The sequence below is a fragment of the Sylvia atricapilla genome, chromosome 10 (assembly GCF_009819655.1).
Source record: "Sylvia atricapilla isolate bSylAtr1 chromosome 10, bSylAtr1.pri, whole genome shotgun sequence".
Classification (NCBI taxonomy): Eukaryota; Metazoa; Chordata; class Aves; order Passeriformes; family Sylviidae; genus Sylvia; species Sylvia atricapilla.
The window spans coordinates 6,804,311-6,826,225 of record NC_089149.1 but is presented as its reverse complement, the minus strand read 5'-3'; the positions used below and the strand labels follow the sequence as shown (position 1 = coordinate 6,826,225).

Below are 21,915 nucleotides of genomic sequence, written 5' to 3'. Positions count from 1 at the left end.
AGGAGGAGACCTATTCTAGAGCAGAGGCCCTGGGCAGGGAGAGGGGGTTTCCCCACGTCCTGCTCCCTGAATGCAGCAGGAGCTGCAGGTCCCTCCCGGCACCCTGAGCTTCCCTACCCAACCTGCACCACTCCTGCCCAACCACCTCAGCAAACCCTGCTGTGCCTGGCCCACACCTGAGCCCCCTGACCATGGTTCTAACCATGGGCAAAGGAACACTCCACTGCTCTACCAACTGCAGGAAATCGGTTCACTTCCATGGAAGCACTGCCAGGGGAGCCACTGCATGTCCTCAGTGCAGTTCACCCCCATCTTCTGCTGCCCAGCACCCTGGCACCTGCTTTCCAAACATGTCAGAAGTCCTTCCCCATGCCACTTTGTACTTCCCTTCACTAAACAAAATCCCACCCACATGGAAAACCGGCACGCTCCATCCCTGGACAATTCCTAAGCAGCAAAGCAGGAGAGTGGGCTAAGCTCTTTACCTGCCTTAAGGTCCTGGATGCCAGGACGTGAGAGACTTGCCACTGCTACATACTCATAAAAACCAGTGAGGATTTGGGGTTTTGTCAAGTGCTCAAAAAATTTAGTGTTTAAAGGTAATTTTTAACCCAAAAATCTGAAAAATGAACATAACACTCAAGAATATCACAGCTCTTCTGTATGGTTCACCATCCAACCGTCCAAGTTTTACAACAACTGTCACCAGAGTAATATTAAAAATATAAATAATTTCAAATGACTCCATGGAATAGAAGTGTCACCTGTAAAATTTCAACTTTGCCCTACAAAGGAGCACCAGGAAGGTTCACAATGATGTTTTATTTACTCTTTTGAAGAAACTGTTTTGTGAAGCGATCTAGTTCGTTCTCAAGGTGAATGGCTTTATTTCTGTAAAACAAACAAAAGCAAGGGATTTACTTCCATGCCCAAGCATCCCCAAGACAGGACTGACATCAGTGTTTCATTTCTATTCCTCTACTGACACCCTAGCACTAAGAAAACGTCAAAGCAGGTTTTTAGAAGGGCTGTGTGGGGGCAGATGTTCACCTGCCAGTGGTGGTGGATGTGCCAGGCCAGGAATCAGCAGCCCAGAGCCAGGGCAGCCTTTCAGCAGGTGGAAAGAACAGGAAACTACAGTCGAGGCTGCTTCCAAATCCCTGAACCACCAACTGCTGGAAGTTCCTCCTCTGCAAACACCCACCACTGGCAGCAGCAGCACTGCACTGGCTGACTCAACACAGCACAGCTGCTCTGCTCTGGGAATGGGGCTTTGGGAAGGTGCCACCCTCAAGTTACAAAGAGGAGACTAAAATTCTGGTCAAAGGCCTGTCCCCCACACAAGGGTAAATGTGATCTAAGAAATAATATTTCCGGAGGCTAGCTGATTCACTGAGGCAGCAGCAGCAGCATGTATTTATTTAACTTACCCAGAGCTGTTCAGGGTATCTTTGCACCCCCTTCTGCACCTGAACTAACCAATTCAACTCCAGAGTAACAGCAAGCATTGATCACTCTGAAGTCAGCAGGGCTAAGAGATGCTTGTGGCCAGTCATACCACAACTTACCTCAGCTGCTTGGAGCTGCTCTGTATGTTCTCCAGCTGATCTATTTCTTTGGAAAGCCTAGCTATTTCTTTTTCCAGGTTTTTCTCAGTAATATCCACCTGCTGACAGAGCCGAGCAAAAGTAGTGGCCATTTCCCTAAAGTGAAAACAAGTTTATAATCATGATTTACAGAAGTTTATGCTAAAAAAAAAAAAAAAAAAAAAAAAAAAAGAAATAAAACCTGGCATCGCAGTATGCAAAACACAGCATATAAACCTCCAGCTGTTACGGGATTACAGAACAGCAGAAAGCAGAATTTGGGTACTTTTTAAATTAAAAAAGAAACCCTCAACACACGAAATGCACGTCAGTCTATGCCTACATTGTGCCTGGCCATTTTCATAGAACATTAACAGCTCCAAGTCTGAGATGGGGCTCTGGAGGAGCCATGGGGCAGGAGGTGCCAGAGCAGCCCCACACTGCCAGGCTCAGCACCCTGTGCCACACACAGTGCCTGCTCACAGAACAGGAGCCCTGTGCAGGGTGAGGAGTGCTCCAGGCCTGCCCACTGAGGATCCCCATCCTACATCCCTCCTTAGGCATGTGCTCCCAATGTTCCAAGACTCCTCCTCACACAAAGGGAAAACCAACCCCGTTACCAGTCTGGGCTCAGCACCCGAGCTCTCATACAGGAGACAAAGCATCCTTCCCTCTCTACTGGAGCACTGGTTTGAGTGCAGCTCTTCCATGTCCTCACAGAGCTGCTGCACACAGGGATAGATCTCTTTCCTTTACTGAAGCTTAACTTTTTAATATTCCATTTTTTTCGTTTCCTATTTCCAAAACACTTTCCCACCTGTCTCTCCCAAGCAATACCTGGCTGATGGTCTTCCTTAGCTTCTTCTTGAAACTATGTGTTTTGACTGAATTATTACTTCAGAGAATTAGGTCTGCTAATGCCCCCTCTAGTCCCCAGGTGCAGAACACCTCTCCTGTGTAGCTCAGGGAATAGAAAGGCTCAGAAAGGCTATCAAAGTTCATCTCCTGCAGTGCACAAGAGCCAGCACTGGCTGCTCAGAACTTGACTATAGCAGCCCCTGGGGCAGAGGCTCTGCTCATCCTTCCAGGGACTCCAAGGGCAGAGCAACTCAGCCTCCACTAGAACAATCTTTCATGTCTCTGCTGTAAGGGGCTGGACAAGGAGTCACCATCTTCAGAGCACCACACACAAATGCAGGTATTGGCCTTTTCAGGTGGGCATTCTAAACTCTCTTCAAAGCCCCTCCCAAGGGACACTCGAGGTGCCATCATGCAGGGCAGGTGACAATAGCCTGTCCCAGTGAGGGGCCAGCCCGTGTGACACTTACTGCTGCACCTGGTGGCTGCAGTTGGCACTGGTGAGGCTGACAATCATCTGCAGCTTCTCGGTGGCGTAGTTGACAAACTGCTGCTTGAAGGCTCTTTCCTTGGCCCGGGTGGTCCATGTCAGCCTCTCATACAGGTACAGCAGCCCGTACATGCTCAAGGAGATGGAGATCAGTTTCCAGCCTATGGTTTTCCAAACCTGAAAAGCAAAATCTTCATTAGCTTAAACAAATTGACCTATGGAATAAAAGCTAATTCCACCCATTTTTAAAAAATCATCTCCACAGCCCTTTCACTGGACTTGTTTAAGAAAATAAATGTTTTCCATATTATTACTGCAGAGCAGTACAGCTACTTTCACATGAGCTGGTCCCCAATGGCACAGAGAATGTGAATGTTAGAGAAGCCTTGCTGCTCTTTCAAACTGAAGGAGGTACCATCAAATCACCATTTAATTCAGGCACTGAACACAGATTTATGGCACAGAGAATATGCCCAGCTACCCTCACAGTGATCAGCCTGGTTTCCCACCATGAGCTGACTGTGGGTATGCAGGGCACTGCACGTGCTCATCCGGCCCGGTGTGGAGTCCATGGCACACTGTTACGCCCCAGGCAGGACAGAGCAGCTCAGCCTCTGCCATCCCTTTCCAGCAGGGAAGGGAACGTTGCCAGTGCTACTTGCCACTCCGCCAACAACGATGACGCTCATGGAGGTCCGGGATGTCAGCGAGGCCAAGCTCAGCACCAAGGGAACCATGAAGTCGTCCTGGGCCGCGCTGTCGGGAGTGACGGCGGGAAGGCTGGCGCCTGATGGGGTGCTGGCTAAAGGACGAGGGATCTACAACATGGGAACACGGCAGCCTCAGTCTGAAGCATTAAGGAACTACACGGCTGGGTTGTATTTTCATATATTCAGGCTTTGATTTGCTTCAAGGAAACCCTTCAGCAGAGGGATCTGAACAAGACTCCTGAGGAGCAGTGGACGCTTTGAGACAGTTCCTCCAACAGAGAATAAAGGCCTGTGTAGGGCTGGTACGGACCTAAGGGTCCAAATATTACAAATGGAATAGGCTCCTCAATGGGTTCAATCCAAAGGAAAACTAACTTGTGTAACAACTTAGAAGAAGTTTTTTGTTTCATTCTAATCCTGAATATAATCCAATAAAAACAACCCTCACCACAAATATTTCACACAATGGATCTAAGGAAAGGTAGCAGGGAGCGTGTAAATAGCACTGGCACAGAGTAAAAGTCAGTATATTCTCATCGAGGTAAGCCCAAGGCAGCCCAAGCTCTGAAGGACTCACATGTATGTTTGGATCTGCTAATCCCAGGAGTACTTTCTGAGCTTGTTTAGGACCCAAGAAACGGTTTACAAGAGAAGTCCATCCCAAAGAAAAGTGGAACATGATATCCTCTTGAAAATCTGCACACAGGCTATGACAGTTTAGATCATAGCTCAGGTCAAACTTCCTGCACGGAATTAGCAAGTGGATCTGATCCTGAACATTAGAAGGCAACAATGGTTTCAGATTTTCTAGAAATAAGAACAAATAGTGAAGTTGAGTTAATGTTAGAAGAAGAGCACATTCACAAGCAGTATCTCTGCACTGCTGACCAGCTTTGTCAATTGAAAGAATCTAAACTGACCAGTTCATTATTTATTTATTTGTAAAATCAGTGGCATTTCGGCAGGATTGACCCTAACAGAGCACAGAATTTATTGCTCTGATACAAGAAAACAGTCATAAAAATCGATTCACCAAGGAAGCACTGCTGGAAAAAAAGACTCAAATTAACTGAAAGACCTCTATCAATGGTCAAAAGATAGAGATGGAGTAAGAAAAAAAATTGATTTATCCATCAGTTCTGTGGTGCCACACAGAAAAGGCAACATTATTACATAAGAGGACAGAAAGGTTCACATAATTTCATGATCTTGCTCGAATCTTTTATTACCAGCAACGGACAAATAGAGATGGATCTGCAATAAAGTTACTGCTTATTAAAAAAAAAAGGGAATGCACAAATCCTTTGTAAAATGAACTGTTTTGCATTCTGGGCCTGAAGGGACCTAGGGAGAGCATTATACTGCAGAAACACTTTCTATTAATTAGTGTATATGGTGTATATTTTGTGGAAGCCAAATTTTAAATGGGTTTATAAAAGGATTAAGTGAGTTTTCAGAGGACAGGTCCATTACTACTTGCTTAAGCCATTAATCCAGATGCAGTGTATCAGCTCAAAAGTCCCTAAAATGGAGAGGGATCGCTATATTTATCCTGGTTCATTATTCTTCTCCCCCAGCATCTGCTATTGGTTAGTATTAAGAACAGCGGACTGAGCTAAACACTCAGTCCTGGTCTATCATGGCTTTTCTTTTATCTTTCATAGCATCAATGTTAAACATGATCAGAAGGAAAATTCTTTAAAAACTGAATTTTCTTAGATTGTCCTCCTTTAAATGTGAAGTGTTAACATTCCTCCTCCTACCAATGATCTCCTGCTGGGACTGGTGCATGGACTGGTTGACTTCAGTGGAGCAGCGCTCAGCCAGGTTCTTTCCCAAACCGTCTTCTATGTGTTTGTTCAGCTCCTGAAGTGTTAGAAAGAACACAAACACATCAATTTGTATTTAGCCAATCAGTTACTTTATATGGAGCAGGAATATGTCACACTAAGCACTGTTATTTACAGTGAGAAGAAAAGTTTGTTTCCATGGAAATAACATGCTTTCCAACTGGGACTGAAAACCTAACTCAAGTGACACAGGAAGGATTTCCCTAGAACTGTAAACATTAAAATGTGTAACAAGACTTCTATAGGACTTTCAATAACCTGTGACAGTGAAAAGCAAACCTACTGCCCTGCAAAGCCCTTACTGTATCATTTGATGGGAGCCAATTCCATTGCTCTGCACAGGGACAAACCCAGGCCACCAACTCCCACGGGTCAGGATACTCTGTTGAGGTCAAACAGCACAGATTGTCCTGCAAATGCAGCACTCCCAGGTGATCAGCCAGGCTGGGACAGCCTGAGATGAGCTCAGTTGGTTGGAGCATGGTGCTGTTAACACCAAAGTTGTGGGTTTGATCTCTGTGTGAGCCATTTGTTTAAGAGTTGGACCCGGTGATCCTTGTGGGTCCCTTCCAACTCAGAACATTCTGTGACTCCAGGGGGAAGCTGTGGCAGTCACCACTATCAGCAAAGTCTGGGCACAAGAGGCAAACACAGGTATATGTGCTTTAATTTAAAGCACTAAGTTTGAGGATTAATTTATAAAGTTAAAAAAAAAACCAAACCAGTTTTTATTAAAAGTGTTGGGTTATTTACAAGCTCATTTTATTTTTGAACTTATTTGATTTTAGGAGCAGTGAAAATTATTTATGCAAAGTCTTATTACTGGAAGTGAAGACTTGAAATTAGAAAACACTCTACTACTAAAAAGATGCTGAAAAAATTAATTTCTTTCTAAAAACAAAGCAGAAAATATTGTCAACCTTTTTCAGTTTTGGTAGAGATATGCACATGTCAGCAAGCAAAAATCCTGCAATGCTCAGACAAAGTCACATAAAATCTATGCAAGTTATAAAAATACAGAATAGAAATTAAGGGAAAGACAGAAGTGTGGCTTCAAACCAGTCAAAAAAACTTACTGTCTTATAGAGCTTCAGTACTTGAGGAGAAGGGTGAAAATCAGAATAAAATTCATCAACTAGAACTGAAAGCCGGCAAATCTCATCAGTCATGGCAGAGGAGACCTGGAAGAACACAGGAAATAGATAAAATGTTTCTGCCACCTTTTCCAGACAGAGTGAGAACAGACTACTGCATGAACTGTCCCAAGAAATCATTCCATCACCTGTCAGGAAAGATTGCCATTTTAAGCTTTTAGTGGTTTTTTTTTTTTTTTTTTTTGTTTTTTTTTTTTTTTTTTTTTTTTTTTTTTTTTTTTTTTTAATTGAAAAAGGAACAGTCTGACACTTCAAACATTATTTCCTGAGATGGGTGGGCTCCATAAGGAGCTGCCTGAGAGAGGAGGCAAACACTTGGATCTGGGAGGTTGTGCCCACTGCATTGACTTACTTTGCTCTCCACTTCCTCAGTAACAAGTCTGATTTTTTCCTTGGTGTCTTCTGTCAAAATGTTCAGCTGATTTCGAACGAAGTCCAGCCTGTCCTTCCGATTTTCTCGCTCTTCCATGGAAAGGACTCTACCCCAGCAGAAAGGAAACCACCATCACCACCATGTAATCCCCCAGGAAAGAAACAGGCCCTTAAGCAGGCATGGAGCATCCAGCTGATGGTTTCTGAGCAGCCAGGGGGAATGCCAAGGGACACTGGCTGCCCAAAGTAGAGGCACTGCTCCACAAGGGCTGTACATGCCAGTTCCATGTGCACCAGCATTCAAAGGCTGTGCTGGGCAAACACGACTCAAAACCAGCACTTCCAGTCAGAATTGTTATCAGCTAAAAAAGGTGTGGGGAATTGGAGGCCTTTAATAACTTGTCTACCCTGATTTAAAAAAAACAGGTAGATCTGATCAAACTGCTGCTCACAAACAACATCAACCACTCCTGAACAGTGACGTGAGTCTGATGACCCTGCAAAGCAAAGGGGCCAGGGCAGAAACCAACCTTGGCACAAACAAGCCTCTTTAGAATTCCTTGACCTATCACTTAAACAAAAATTCCTGAAAACCTGAAGCAATTTCATCTTGAAGGGCCAGCAGAAACAACAAATAGCAATTCAGACCAAGAGGTGTCACCACAGACATTTTGGTTAAGTCGACTGACAGAGAGAGGTGGAATATCAGAATATTTTCAAACATTTCACAGCATGTTTTCATGGGATCTGACAATGTGAGACAAGTCAGTCAGTAAACAGGCAGTCTGTAAAAACTGACATATTCAGGGGGATGATTGTGTTTGACAGCACAGTGAAGTCTGCGGAAACACAGACATATTATTGACAGGCAGGAAGGAGATGGATGGGAAGGATTAATCGTGACAGCAAGTTCACTGTGTACAAGAGACACAGGGTGGCAACAAAAGTGAGGAAAAACTGCACACATATGTAAACCTCAAAGGATACATGAAGCTACCAGACAGAGCAGATGAGCTGCTATCATTAGCACTAAAGGATTACATGAGTGAAGACAGAATAATGATATTTAAGGATGCAATCTGGAAAGGGCCAGAGGCCAAGCTTCTGTTAGCTTGGGCTCATCTCATTCCTTACAGTATTCTAATCACTTGCAAATTAAAGCATCTACATACTTCCATTTTTTTTCTTCACTGTAACTGTTAATGGAAGTAGAGCAGGCATAAACATCACCTCTGAAATGCTGGGTACCACTAGAAAAAAGTAACATTTTAAATATTTCTGAAAAAAAGGCTTGAAAACACAGATTGCAAGTCAGTAATGAAGGACACCAATTAAACCAAGATCCCTGTACAGAAGTCACAGACCAAGAACACAACTGAGTGGGCAAGTGAACAATGGTAAGACTGACACATTGACACACCAGGGCAATTGCTTCTTACCAACCAGAAAAAGTGAATTTTAAAAGTCCATAATGGCCCAAGAAAACCACCAGCACAGAATTGGCTCCTCAGATGATCTGGACAAACCAAATCCAACCAGCCCTCCCACCCACCTACCTTTTCTCTGCTGCTGCCACGTTTATGGTGTCCATAATGTTTTTCACAGTATCTATTATCTGTTTAGCTCTGATAGTGTGCTGTTCAAACTTGGTTTTCACGGCTGACTGCGAGATACACTCCTGCGAGGGGCCCAAGCCACAACACATTACTGCAATTCCATGCCAACACAACCAGGAATTTCACTGTCAGAAAGCACACGCTGCCAATTTTACCATGAACTTAAACCAGTGGGAAGTAAAAGGGGAGAAAGCATAAAGAAATTAAAAGGCAACAGAAAATGAAATCTCAAATGAGTCTATAGCAGCAAATCTGCCTTCGTGTCCATTCACAGTAATGTGCATAGGTTTTAATTCTTTTAAAATAAATTAATAATGAAAAAAAAAAAAAAGAAAACTTGGATGAATACATAAAATAAATCTATCTCTTCAGGAAATTTTCAGAAGTATCTATTTAGAATTACAAGTGTCAAATATGAATGCTAGCAATATGCTCTGGGTTCAGTTTTCTTTGTTGCACTACACAGCCTAACTTTCAAGAGGCAATTCTGTCAATAAAATTTGACATTCTCATGTCAATATTGGCCATCCAGGAACAAAATATTCAATTAGGAATAAGAAACAAGGGTTTTCTCACAGGATAAACAAATGTTAAGTAGTCCTTAAAATATCAGCTTGTTTGCATAACACTGAAGTGTTGAATGACTAAGTAGAAAATGCTCTAACAATACAACTCCTAATCAACCTTAAATATTGAACAGAATTCAGAAATACAGGACGGTGACTGAAGAGCTCTTGTGTTTGAGGGGAAGAAAGGGAGCAGCTGATTTCCTTAAACCAGATTGATGGGATTTTTAATCTGTTCTCCATCTGTGGATTCACCTTTCATGGCACAGGTTTAAATTGCTTTTAGAAGACTTGCCTATGACCTTAGCATATGCTGCAATTACAAATTTTGGCTATCTAAAAATAACAGATGAAAACAAAATAAACAGAATGGGTAAAACAGTCCCTGTTCCTCGACGAAGCAGATCTAGAAATCAGCAATGAAAGGCCAGAGTTTCTTAAATATCAGCACATTGTAAGAGCTAGACTAGGCACAGAGCAGAGTCTTCCCAACATTAGTATGTGGTAGATAAAAGGATGACAATCACTCACAACACAATCAGAAAATCCAAGTTAGAGCACTAGGAAAAACACAAAGGTTAGTTAAACAATGGGGAAAGATAAGAGGGGGACAGCAGCAGTTTTGCTGTTAGTCTGTAATAAGTATTTACTGAAACCAAGATAAACTGTGTTTCAACAGTCTAACCAAAACCAGGCACCTTCCAGCCCACTGCCAGTAGCACAGGACAGTTGTTAAGTGCCCAGCCTGCTCTAAATTCCATCCCCAGGCAGTGCTGGGGAAGGGCTCTGCAGCAGCTGCCTCATTCCTGCTCTGCCTTCACTCCCCTCTACAGCCAGGAGTACCTTTCCACCCTGCCTCCCTCCTCCTGTGCTTCCCACACCACTTCTGTTTTTGAGAAACTTGAGAAGCACCCCAACCTAAGGCATGGTGGGGCTGGTTTTATGTGGGATATCCTCTAGGCACTACTGCACACAGTGCAGGGCCCAGGCATTTCTTTGCTGTACCTCACAGTAAAATTTCAGCAAATACATTGACTACTTTCTATTATTCCCCAGTATAAAAATTCAGAACTGATCCAAGAATTCAATGCTTTAAGACTGCCTCTCTCCTTTCCTTTGTTGCAATACAGCTAATATACACAGTAGCACCACTTTTTAAAACTACTACATGAATCTCTAAAATCTTAATTTCCCCACTGCTTGCAAGTGTTTCCAGTAATGCCTGCACCAGGTTTTTTTTTAGCAACTTCTGAGCTTTGCAGACAAACATGTTTCATCTAGTTTTGGAATGATTTTTGCCCTCACACAAAAGTCTATATAAATCTTACAAGCCTTTCAAAAATAGTCCAATTTTTTCTCATACCACAACTAAGTAGCGCTGGTGGTTGTTTCTACATTTTCTTTCAAAGATTCTATCTATACTGAGCTCATATCAGTCCTGGATTAAACAGGCTTTCCCATCAGGGAACTGATACTAAAATCAGGAATGTGGAAGTACTGGAGAAGTAATAGTTCTTCTCAGCCCATATGGAGAAGGGGGAAAAGCTGTCCAATTTTAGTGAAGACAAAAGCAGGGTAAAGAGAATCCAGGAGGAGCAAACCCAGCAGGTACAGCCAGGGGGAGCAAGGCACATGTGGAGTGACAGATTACTGGGAGATGTGAGCTGGACAAAAAAGTGAGAGGTGTTTGGGAAGTCTGAGGAGGGCACCTGCACAGGACAAGGAGATAAAGGCAAGGCAGACTGAGGGAGGGGAGGAGTCAGTGTTTGATGAGGACAGACAGAAGCATCTGTGCTCTTATCCCTTCCTTTTCACACACTGGAATGTAATCCAGGCTGCTGGGACTTGCAGCTCCCGTGGCAGGAAACAGAGTAACTGCAAAGTGCTTTAGGCAGAAGGGCTTAGGCTGTACAGCATCTGAGTTTGGTCTGGCAGAGCACAAGACACAGCATCAGTGAGGATTTCACACAAAGTTCTTCCTGCAGTCTGAGATTCCTCATTAATACAGAGCCTAGAGCTGGCAAGCAGAACTGATGACAACAGTATGCTGATGTCAGCTACTTTATCAGCTCAGGTGACAGTAATTTGAGTATTAGGTCTGAAGACTTCAGACCTGATAAACCATTTCAGTCTCAGCCTTGCTTTAAAATCATATAAACTGCCACTGTAACTTAGGAAACTGCCACAAAACCTCAAAGAGGCTGCAACAGCAAGCACTCAAATTTTAAATTGCTTTGGCAATCTTAATTCAGCACAGTTGTCCTTCTCTTTAAATGATGGGAGCACACCCCTACTCTAAGCCATTAATAATGACTTTAAGATGAAACACAGCTGAGCAGGGAAAAACACTACAGAATCCACTCTCACTGCTGGAGTCAGGTGTGCAAAAATGTAACATATTGTGAAATAAGAAAAAAGGTTGAATTAAGGCCATTCAGTGCTGTCACAGAATTGTTCCTTGTCCCAGCCTCTGCCACAGAAACTTGTCATGGTTGTGATCCTGTGACGTGTATTTCTCATTGTGGTGGCCAACTGGAGTTTGTGACATCTGATTTACAGATGTGCTGAGCACTCACAGCATCACATCATTTAGGAAGTCATCATCCATCTTCATATTGTAATATTCTAATCACTGAGCATCTAACTGTAATTATAAGAAATTTTGTCAAACAAGCTTTGGGTACAGCAGATGGCAAAATACAATGAAGAGCAACAACTGATTTAGAAGCTCAATTTCCACTTCCTTCCTGCTGGCTCAAAGTTTTCCTACCATGGTTCTGAGGATGAAAATTACAAAAAAGCATGCATGTTTGACTATAGCTAGTGACACAAGGAATGTCATGTCTCATGGAGCCAGGCCCTGCCAGCGCCCTGAAGCCACCATTTCAACACTTCAGTCACCTCTCATATGAGTGTGGATAAGGAGTAAATTTAGTCTGACATTTTCTTCCTTATGCAAGACTGAATCAAGCTATTGTTTTAAAACCTCTCTCATATACACACATCACTACATAATTCAATATTGCTAAGGTTAAATGGGTTTGTTGTAATGCAAGAACAAATACTTTTCAGAGGCAGTTTGATTTTTTTAAAAATACTCAAATACAGAACTACTGAGGGATACCCAAGAGGCCTTGGTAAAATATCCCAGAATGGCTTTAGTTAATTAAAGTAATCAAATTCAGCAGGTCAAATGGATCCTATCACAAAGAAACCACTCAACTGTCTAGGAAGTCCCACTTCTGTAGAAACTCTGAACTCCAGCTGTGAATATGGTTAAACTGAGGCGGATTCTGTACAGCACAAAGGACACAAGGAGAGCGTTAATACTCAGAGTAACAGAGCTAAGAGGTACATAATGGCGATAGATTCAAAACTCTGCCTTTAGAAATAAAAGCAAATTTTTAGATTTACATTGAAGAAACTGAATTTCTTACTGCAAACATTCACCAGCACATGGCTGTAAATGATACACATCTCAAGACTGTAATTTCTTCTTACATAGACTATATTGATCTTGAGATCTCAAAACATGAACTAAGAGTTTTGGTTCCTTCCTTCACTGATACAATTCTCCTTTTCAACAACTACCTGCTACTCAAGGTGAGGAAGTTTGAACAGAATCCACAGAAAAAGCAAAGCTGCAGCTGGTTTAAACACCTTACGCTCCTCCACTTGCTAAAGTGGATAATGCTCAGTATAATTAAGCTAAGCATAAGAAAAAGCTATCTCTATAAAAAAAAAGAGGCAGTCTAAAAAGCCCATCATAAATACCTCAAATATCTGCTCAAAATGTTGAAATTCCTGGAATCTTGTTTGAAACCCTTCAGCAAGTGCTCCACCTGTGAAAAAACAACAGACCATAAGGAAGACAGCAGTACCTCAGAGCAGGGACTGTATCTTAAATATATTGATCGGGTTTTATAGCATTTTTCTGCATTTGAGGAAAAGCAGGAATTCCTACACACCACCCTCTGGCATTCCTTGGGCCTTTTGTCTCCTGGCACTCAGAACTTCTTTTGCAGAAACGAAGAAGATGCGGTTCCTGGCTTCTACAGGATCAATAACTTTGAGCTCATCCACCAGGAAGGTCAGGCAGCGCTCCATGTGCTGCCGCCGCACCTGTGGGAAAGGGGAAAAGCTCATGGAGGAAAGGCAGAAACTGAGCCACCAACACATCACAACATCAGAGGCAAAACCAGCTGCTGAAGCACCCCTCTGACAGCAGATGCCTGCCAACACTCCAGAGGCAGCAGCTGCTTTTACTCCTTTAAGCAGACCTGGGCACAAGAATACTTCCTCCTACAATTGTATTTACGTAAGCCAGAGATCTCAGCCAGTTACTGGGGGAAACTCTTTATTCCCCATACAGGGAGGAATGACTCTCACTGTCTGAAAATCCAAACTGTTCCCATCTAATGCTGCACTTTCCCAGCTGCTCTATGCAGGTATAAATGTATAAACTGTGCCTTCAGGCTGCACTATCACTGCAGAAAGAAAAGATAATACATATAAGATTAAAAAACAAGCTTAACAGTGGAGGAAAAAGGTGCTAAAGAATTCTCCCATTTTACTATTTGTCTGCATGTACTGTAATTTGAGCTTCAAGCTGCTTTTTGGTCATAATGAGGAATAGGTTATTTCCATTTTCTGACCATGTAACTTAGCCTTTTATTAATAAGACAAAGCTGGTGTTTCCATATTAATACATATTAACTGTGAACCCATGTAAGAGCCATCAATTCACTCACATCTTCCATGGATTCTGGTTCTGATGCAGAGGCATCCCATCTATTATTAAGGATGAAGATGTTTGGCTTGGAAAGTCGTTCATTCACTTTATGGAAAAAATGTTTCTCCTAAAAATTAAAGCACAAACAGAAAATTCCCTAGACATTCAAACCAGAGTCAAGCATTCTTCTCCAACATATTCTTAAATTTATACAGCTTTTCAGAAGATTATTATAAAAAATTCACCAGTATTAAAACTCACAGGTGCTCAGCACATAGCAGGCTTGGGGTAGTCCAAAAGTCATCCAATGTCTTAAAACTGATGCCAGTCTAAAAGTCAAAGACACTGCAACTCTCTTTAAAAATTGGCAAAAATACAAACTAAGAAAACTTCTTAAAAATAGTTCAAAAAACACTGATGCCTGACTAAAAAAATGAAGTCTCCCTTATCTGAAGTACCAAAATGCTCCTGCTAACCTGTAATATCTGGATTTATATCCAGGTAATAAATACATCATCTAATTATTCTTCAGCTAGGCAACATCAGCTTGAATTACAGAGAAGTAACATTTCCTGCATGAAGAGCTATGGTTGAGACACAGCAAAAAAAAAAAAAAAAAAAGTAATTGATGAGTGTCTTAATTTAAGAAAATTAGGTGTATTTAGGTCTCTTGACTGCACCTACCACCCATTATTGCTGTTCACAGAGTCATAATGGGCGAGTGGTGATGGAGTGAGGCCCCACTCAGCAAAGCTGAAACAGAAGAGATGTCTGGGCAGCCATAAACTTTTCCAGATTGCAGCAGGAACACCACGACATATCCTGCACACAGCACTGGAGATCCACTGTTCTCCATCAGCTGAGAACAAGCATGTGCAAACCTGACCACTGCTGCAGAAATCAGAATTTTGTCTGAGGAGAATTTATGAGGGAATAGTAGAAGAATCACATTTTCACAAAAAAAATCTCTGGTGGTGTGGCAGAATAATGCCAAGTATTCTCAAACCTCTTATGGTAAGAGGCATCCTCCTTAAGGAGGATGAGAACATAGTTGTCAAAAGCTTTATCTGCAGGATAACTTATGTTGTCTATATAGCAATGAGATCTTCACTGAAATAATTTTTCTTTTTCCTTTAATGAGAAGAGCCCAACAACTGTTATACACAGAATATAAACAACTTACAGATTTTGTCCATTAAAAAACCTAAAAATGTCACTTGTGACATAATAGAGAAGATATGGCCACAGTGGTGCCAAATCCTCTTTGCCCTGAATGTTTTAAGAATTTTCTTTTTCTTCTGAGTTACATCTCTTGTACTTGACTCTTTGTGGACTCAGCTCAGAAGATGGAATGCAATGTTTTTAAACTTACAGTCTTTCTCAGACTTCTGCCAAACTATTCTAATTTGCTAGAAGGAAAAGAAATACTGTCTTTGCACACTCAGTTCTTTATTGTATTAAAATTGTCTCGACAGAAAGTTCAGACCTTTCAAGTCAGAACTATCCTCAGAACAACCAGAGCATATTATCTGGCTGCAGTAGGCTTAATAAAAATCAAGAATTTTCTCAGTAGCATTGCTCTGTATTCTGGTAGTCACACTTGCAATAATTCAGAAACCTTTTATGTTCAGCATCCACAGTACTTAGTTTTGTCAAAACTGGAGATTACTGCAAAACTACTCCACAATTTCTGTGATAATGTAAGTGTTTTCAGGTAACAAATACCAACGAATTGCAAGGCAAGACAAGCACTCTGTCACCTATTTATCAAAAGCACAACTGAACTGGGAAGGAAAATTATGATGCTCAAGGCAGAGAAAGCCAAGCCAGTAAGAAATTTAAATTTTGTTCTTCTTTTCCTAGTGAGGGATATACATTACTTCTTGCCTCCCACCCCCAAATCCTATTCACAAGATCCAAGTGCAGTGATTCACCTTCTGTAAAGGTCTCAGCTATTTTGGTTATGGAACTGCTGAATATTTAAATGAAGAAGTAGCATAAAATCATTGCACATCATACCGTGTTCATGAGAGTTGATTCAGAATTGGCAACCAAGACAAACACATCAGCATCTAAGCAGAACTTGTCAATCCAGCTGTCCAGTTCTGTGGTGACATCTGTGCCAGGGCTGTCGAGAACAAAACCCACAAACTCTTATTTACACAGTGAAGAAGTAGTCGATTTTTATAAATTGATAAAAACAGAGTGGAATTGCCTAAGGGCCTTGCAAGAAGTTACAGAGGTTTGTATCTTGAGGCTGATGCCTAGTTCAGACCAAAGGTAAACACTGCACAAGCAAATGACCATCCAGAATTTATCAGTCACTTGATCATTAGACTACCTACTCATTCCAAAATGCAATTTCTGAGTAAGTATGCACATATAATTAATTGCCAAGTGAAGTGACAGGCAGGCCATCTGAAACCCAGGAAGCCTCACACAATGGTTCCCCTCTTCAGATCCTGGTTTTAATCAGAAGAGACCATAGTTCATAAAATATTTTTTTCATTAATAAAGTCCAAGTTTAAAGCAATATGGTATGCAAGCTGTGCACAGATTTAAGAAGATACCAAAATGAAGTTAAAACTGTAGTGCTATCTGTTTTTTAAAAAATTCAAGTGGAATATGAGCATTAATTCATGTTTGCAACACCTAGATTATTGCTGGTTCAAATTTTCTCAATTTAACAGTAAAAGGATGATTTGCTCTTTTCAAGTACCTGCTCTCTCAGAATACATGCTTGTTTCTTTTCCCTTTACTTTTTACCTTTGGCAACAGAGGCTGTGCAGACCCAAAATCATGCACCCAAGAATATAATAACAAACTCCCAGTGATTTCAAAGTACAAGACAGAGATGGAACAAAACCCACTGTGATTTATTAGAATACACACTGAGTGTTGTTTTTGTGAAGAAATCATTCTTAAAAATTCACTGACACCTGTGTGACTTACTCTCAAATTCCGTATTTGTTGATTTACATGTCAGGTACAGATCACCTGAAGGTTTGAAAAGCTATCACCAGGTTATAGTGCAGTGGCCTGAAATAAGGGCATTTGGCATGGACAAAGCAACCACTTCCAGAATTCTTTAAACACATCAACACATGGGAAATGCCAGCCTAGCACAGGGCACACACAGCTGACATAGGCACAACTACATTTTGAGGTCACCCATTACTTTGGCATGTAGGCACTGCATCTCTTATCAAAAGCTTTTATAAATGAAGTTTGTTTATACTTCACATGATCAGTCTGAAGCGTTTCAAGAAAGGAAATGGGCAAAAGGTTGTTGCTGCACCAACCCTCTTCACACTCCCATAGTGCTTGTTTTAAAGGTAGAGTATCCTCAGCCAAAAGCTATTCCCTTTTTCAGCTCAGTCACAAGACACTTGCCTGTTCCAACTGCTACAAGGGCAGAATCAGGAGGGTGATGACAAGTTGTAAATACAAAAGAACAAACTCTGTCCTTCCAAACGAAACAGCTTTTCAAGAATTTTCAATCTAAACCAATTTCTTTTCTAAACATTGTAATGGTTAATATTCTAAAGAAAATATTTACTAAAAAAAAAGAAGATACCTGTCCACTATGACCAAATCATCTCTCAGCAGGGCACACTTTGACTTGGGCCAAAAGACATGGACGAGACAGCCAGCCTTCAAATCTTTATCCATGTGAAGTGCATGAGCCAGCTGATTGACTGTCTAGAGAGAGCATTACAGAGAAGACAAATGTGAATATGTACCTCAAACAAGTCTGTAAACCAGTCTAATTCAGTTCTCAAGCAAACTTGGACAGGATCTATCTTGAAGAGGGTAACAGAGTTCATACTCTGCTCTGGTGAATAGCTGTGATTTTTTTTTTAAGCTCTTCAACTCACCAGCATCTAAAGAACAAGTTGTGCCTTGAAACTCAGACAAGAGTTTCTTTTGAGGCACAAATGCTCCCTGCAGGGCTGGACTATGTGCTGTGGAGCATCACCATGACTTTGCCTCAGAGATTTAACATATCAGGGTAAGCAGTTCAATAAGATGAACACCCTAAGTCCAAACGAAAGGCACATTCTAAATCCTTAATCAGTAACAGGACTTACTTAGTCCTATAAAAATAAATCACTCAGCACATGCTGTGGTACAACGAGACACACATTAGCTGTTTCTCTAGAACAGCCAAGAAAAACTGCAGAGCAGAGCACTTTAATCAGTTCCTTCTTCCATCCTAAATAAGAACTTAAATATGCAGAACGAGTGACCCTTATACTTTTGTTGGACTTAAAATAGTTGCTTAAAAAGAGACCATTTGAGAATCAATTCCTGTGAAAACTGGCATGAAATCATCCAAGAACTGTACCTTGACACTCTTCTTTTCATCTGATCCTTCTGTCATAAGATAAGCCTTATCTCCATCAGTCCCTTCCACACTGAGGAAGCAGTTTGTTGTATGGCCAATCCCACTGGGAAGTACCTTATCCCACAACATTGCATTAATGACTGAACTTTTCCCACTGCTTGTTCTAGAGGGACAGAAAACAAAAGCACTTTGAGCAGAGCACCGCAGCATGAAGCACACCTTTGTGCAGAATTGAAAGCAGCCCCTGGAGCCCATCAGCCCAACAGAGCTGGTTTGGGTACAAAGATGCAGCCAGGAGAGAGTGGGGAGTGCTCATTCAGAGGAACCAGTCACCAGCTCCACCTTCTGCAACAACTTGAAGTCCCTGAAGTAGGACAAAGCAGTGTTCCACTTTGTACTAACCCTCTACCCCTCACCCATAAATATTTGAGGTTTAATTATTACACAACAGCATGAAGTTACACAGACTGTAACTTGTTTTTGGGCTACTTCCAGAAAAAGTTCAGTGCTCACTGTATAACAGTTCACAAATTTATTCAAAACGCCAGAGGGGAGTTGAGTTCTCCTTTTCTTGCTCAGAACTTTTTGCCTTTGCAAAAGGGAAACTTTTATCACACATCACAGCTTGTATTCAACTTTTAACTTTCTGAAATATCAAGGCTGAGAGATAACTCATTTCTTTATTCCAGAACTTTTTATAGTTTTTCTTTAAATTACTAAACTAGTTTTAGCAAAATGAAGGCGAGATGACCATTGTAACACATTTTTTCCAATAGTACTACAGAATTTTTAGAACCATGAAGATTCATGCTCCAAAAATACATAACCACACATTTAAATGTAAGCACAGAAAAATCAATCTCCCTGAAGCAAAGTGGACACACATTGCTACTGCTGTCCTTAAAATCATCACACAGATCTGTCACACTGATGTTACAACCAACCAGGCAACCATCTCTGTTTCTCTTCAGCTGCTTATACACAGAAACATGAACAGATCCAAGTTTAGCTCTTCAACACTTCTGATCAAATACAAAAAAAAAAAAGTCCTCAGCAGAAAGAGTCCAGAACAAAATAAATATATTAAACAAACAAAACTACCAGCTTAAAAAGAACCAAAAGCTCTTCTGGAGTACAGGGCAACCTCCAACTTTCCAAACTCAAAAAAGAAGAAGAAATTAAGTAGTAGCAATTTCGTTCATTACCTGCCAAAAAATGCCACTTTCATGTGTCTCCGTGAGAGCACCTCTCCAATGACTGCCAGCTTTTTTTTATATGCATTTATTTTTGCTAGTTCATCTTCTGTTGCTATCTGATCAAGCTCTGGGTTCTTGTATGTGGCTACACACAGAAAGGAGAAACATAAAAGCAATCACACAGAGAAAGTGTTCTGTGGTATGTGACATGTACTGAGTAATTAACAGGCCAAGTGCAAATTTTAATTACAGTGGTTGAACAAAACAAGCAAAACCCTACTACAGACACTGATATCAGCCCTTATCATTTGGCAGCTCTGCCACAGGCACCTGTGAAATCACGACATGAATCACTTCAGATCAATTGCCAATGCAATCACTGATCCACTAACCCTGTGAACACAGTGAGTGATGGGCTCACTTGCCCAGCTCCTTGGGACACCTGTTTCCTTCAGAAAGGAAAGCCAGGACCCCTCATGGATACACCAGCTCAGCTGGGCTGTCTTCCCCCTGCAGAGCTCACTGGCATGATGAGCAACCAATTCTGTGTGGCCACACACGTCCCACGCTGCTAAAACTTCTGAGGGTGTGACCAGTGGTTCCCTGCATTGCATCACTGATGCACCCTTCTGCTGAAAAATGGGAGAGCCTGTTTGTCCTTCCTTCTATGCAAAAGAAACCAGCACAGAACTACAGGACCAGGGTGGTTAAGTTTTCACCCTCATGGAAAGGCGAGCAGGCTGCCAGCCAAGTGACTTAATCAGCTTTTCAGGTATGTAGCCATGCCAGGCATTCCTTCCAGCACAAGCTGAAAAAAACCCCTTAGCGTCAAATGAAAAATGTGACTATTTCTAAAAGTGCATGCTTATATAAACAGCAAAGTAACAGATAACATAAGGCACATTATGCTGCTGTAAAACATACTCAAAACAAAGGACAAGGCTCTCGAGTTTAAGGGGAAAGCTCACCTTCCACAAAGGCTGCTCCCTCAGTGACATAGTCCAGCAGCTGGTCGAAGATGGCAGTGATGGTCTTTTTGGCCTGCACAAAGTGCTTCAGTGGAGAGACAGAGGCTTCTGCCATGCTGCAGCTGCAAGGAAAGGTGCATAAAGTGACCAAACCCTCGGTACACCCAGCTAAGTAAAACTCATACACTGCTCACACAGCCAGTAAGAAACAAAACAAAACCAAACCGCCCGAAACCCCAAACCAAAGCTCTAAACTCCAAACGGCAGTAAGCTCACTTTGCGCTGTTTACTCTGATCTCCTCGCCACAAGCGCCAAGAGCGGCTGGCGAGACTCAGGGACAGGCTGGGGCCGACCTGGCGCTATCTGTCCCGGAAACACGAGGCTTTCCCTTTTCAAACACGGCTCCGGCCTGCCCACCGCCCGCGGGTCAGCGCTGTCCCCCCGCCTGTCCCTCCCGGAGCCCCGGCTCAGCGCGGTCAGGCCGAGCGGCCGCAGCCCCTCACGGTGCCTCCCTCAGCCGCGCTCTCTCACGGACCCTCGCCTCAGCCCCGGTCCCTCACGAAACCCCCGCTCGTCCCGGTCTCTCATGGAGCCCTGGCATAGCCCCGGTCCCTCACTGAGCCCCCGCTCTCCCCCAGTCTCTCACGGAGCTGCCGGTGCCGGCCCCTGTCCCTCAGGGAGCCCCGCTGGCCCCGGCCGTGCCCGTCACCGCCGGGACGGGGGGGCGTCACTTCCCCTTCCTCCTCCCATGACCCCGCTCCGCGCCCGCCCGGCCGCCGCCATGTTGGCTGCGGGCTGAGGGCGGCCGGCGCCATCTTGAGCGCGGGCAGGTCGCGAAATGGAGCCGGGCAGGAGCGGCGGGAGCATCGCCTCAAAGTCCGCAAAGTGACAGCGCTCGGGGCTCGCAGGGCTTAAAGTGCACCGATACCGCATTTCATTCATATGCATTTCATATAGGGGCATTAGGAAACGAGAGCCAAAAGGAAAATCGGCGACAACAGCATGCTAGAGAACACGTTATTTGAGGATTACTGGCTGTATTTTAAGGTCTTGCAGTAATTTGTGGGATGTAAACTTTGTTTTGAAGTCAACAATCTTTCACATTAAAAAAAGGTCTTTTGCTCAGTAAGAAACATGATCCAGGAATCTGACACACAGAGATTTGTTAAGGATGGAAAATACCCCTAAAATCGAGTAACACATCGAAACTAAAGGTTCAAAAGTCTGAAAAGCAAAGAATCAAATACAGATTTAGTACAGATACAAAACACTACCAAAACCAATGTCATGATTTTGCATAGCTTCTGCTTGGAACGCTGTTCCTGAAATAGCTGAACCTTGCAGGTATCAACGAACTACTGGAATTTGATACTTACTGCCTTGGAGAAAAATAATAAATACTGCCCAGTCCTGGGCCCTACAGTTTATTTCTGCCACTCCAGACTGAGCTGAGCTGCTCAGGGTGACA

The 21,915-nt window shown here is 42.5% G+C and overlaps 1 protein-coding gene across 2 annotated transcripts; it reads right to left on the bottom strand.

Annotated features, from left to right (window-relative positions):
• Window positions 1-803: 803 nt before the first annotated feature.
• MFN1 (mitofusin 1) lies at window positions 804-21,176 on the bottom strand. 2 transcript variants are annotated; one of them, XM_066325765.1, is made up of 18 exons: window positions 21,094-21,176; window positions 20,447-20,568; window positions 19,488-19,623; window positions 18,283-18,445; window positions 17,512-17,636; window positions 15,954-16,062; window positions 13,954-14,061; window positions 13,171-13,324; window positions 12,977-13,044; window positions 8,577-8,698; window positions 7,001-7,127; window positions 6,571-6,675; window positions 5,408-5,510; window positions 4,222-4,451; window positions 3,597-3,752; window positions 2,915-3,111; window positions 1,569-1,703; window positions 804-891 (listed from the first exon to the last, which is right to left on the bottom strand). In XM_066325765.1, exons 2-18 carry the CDS (start codon window positions 20,559-20,561, stop codon window positions 822-824), a joined length of 2,223 nt encoding a protein of 740 aa, XP_066181862.1. In that variant the 5' UTR covers window positions 20,562-20,568; window positions 21,094-21,176; the 3' UTR covers window positions 804-821. The 2 variants fall into 2 exon arrangements, with proteins under 2 accessions (XP_066181862.1, XP_066181861.1); XM_066325764.1 differs by lacking the exons at window positions 804-891; window positions 1,569-1,703 and having other exon boundaries at window positions 2,984-3,752; window positions 21,065-21,171.
• Between the last annotated feature and the right edge of the window lie 739 nt (window positions 21,177-21,915).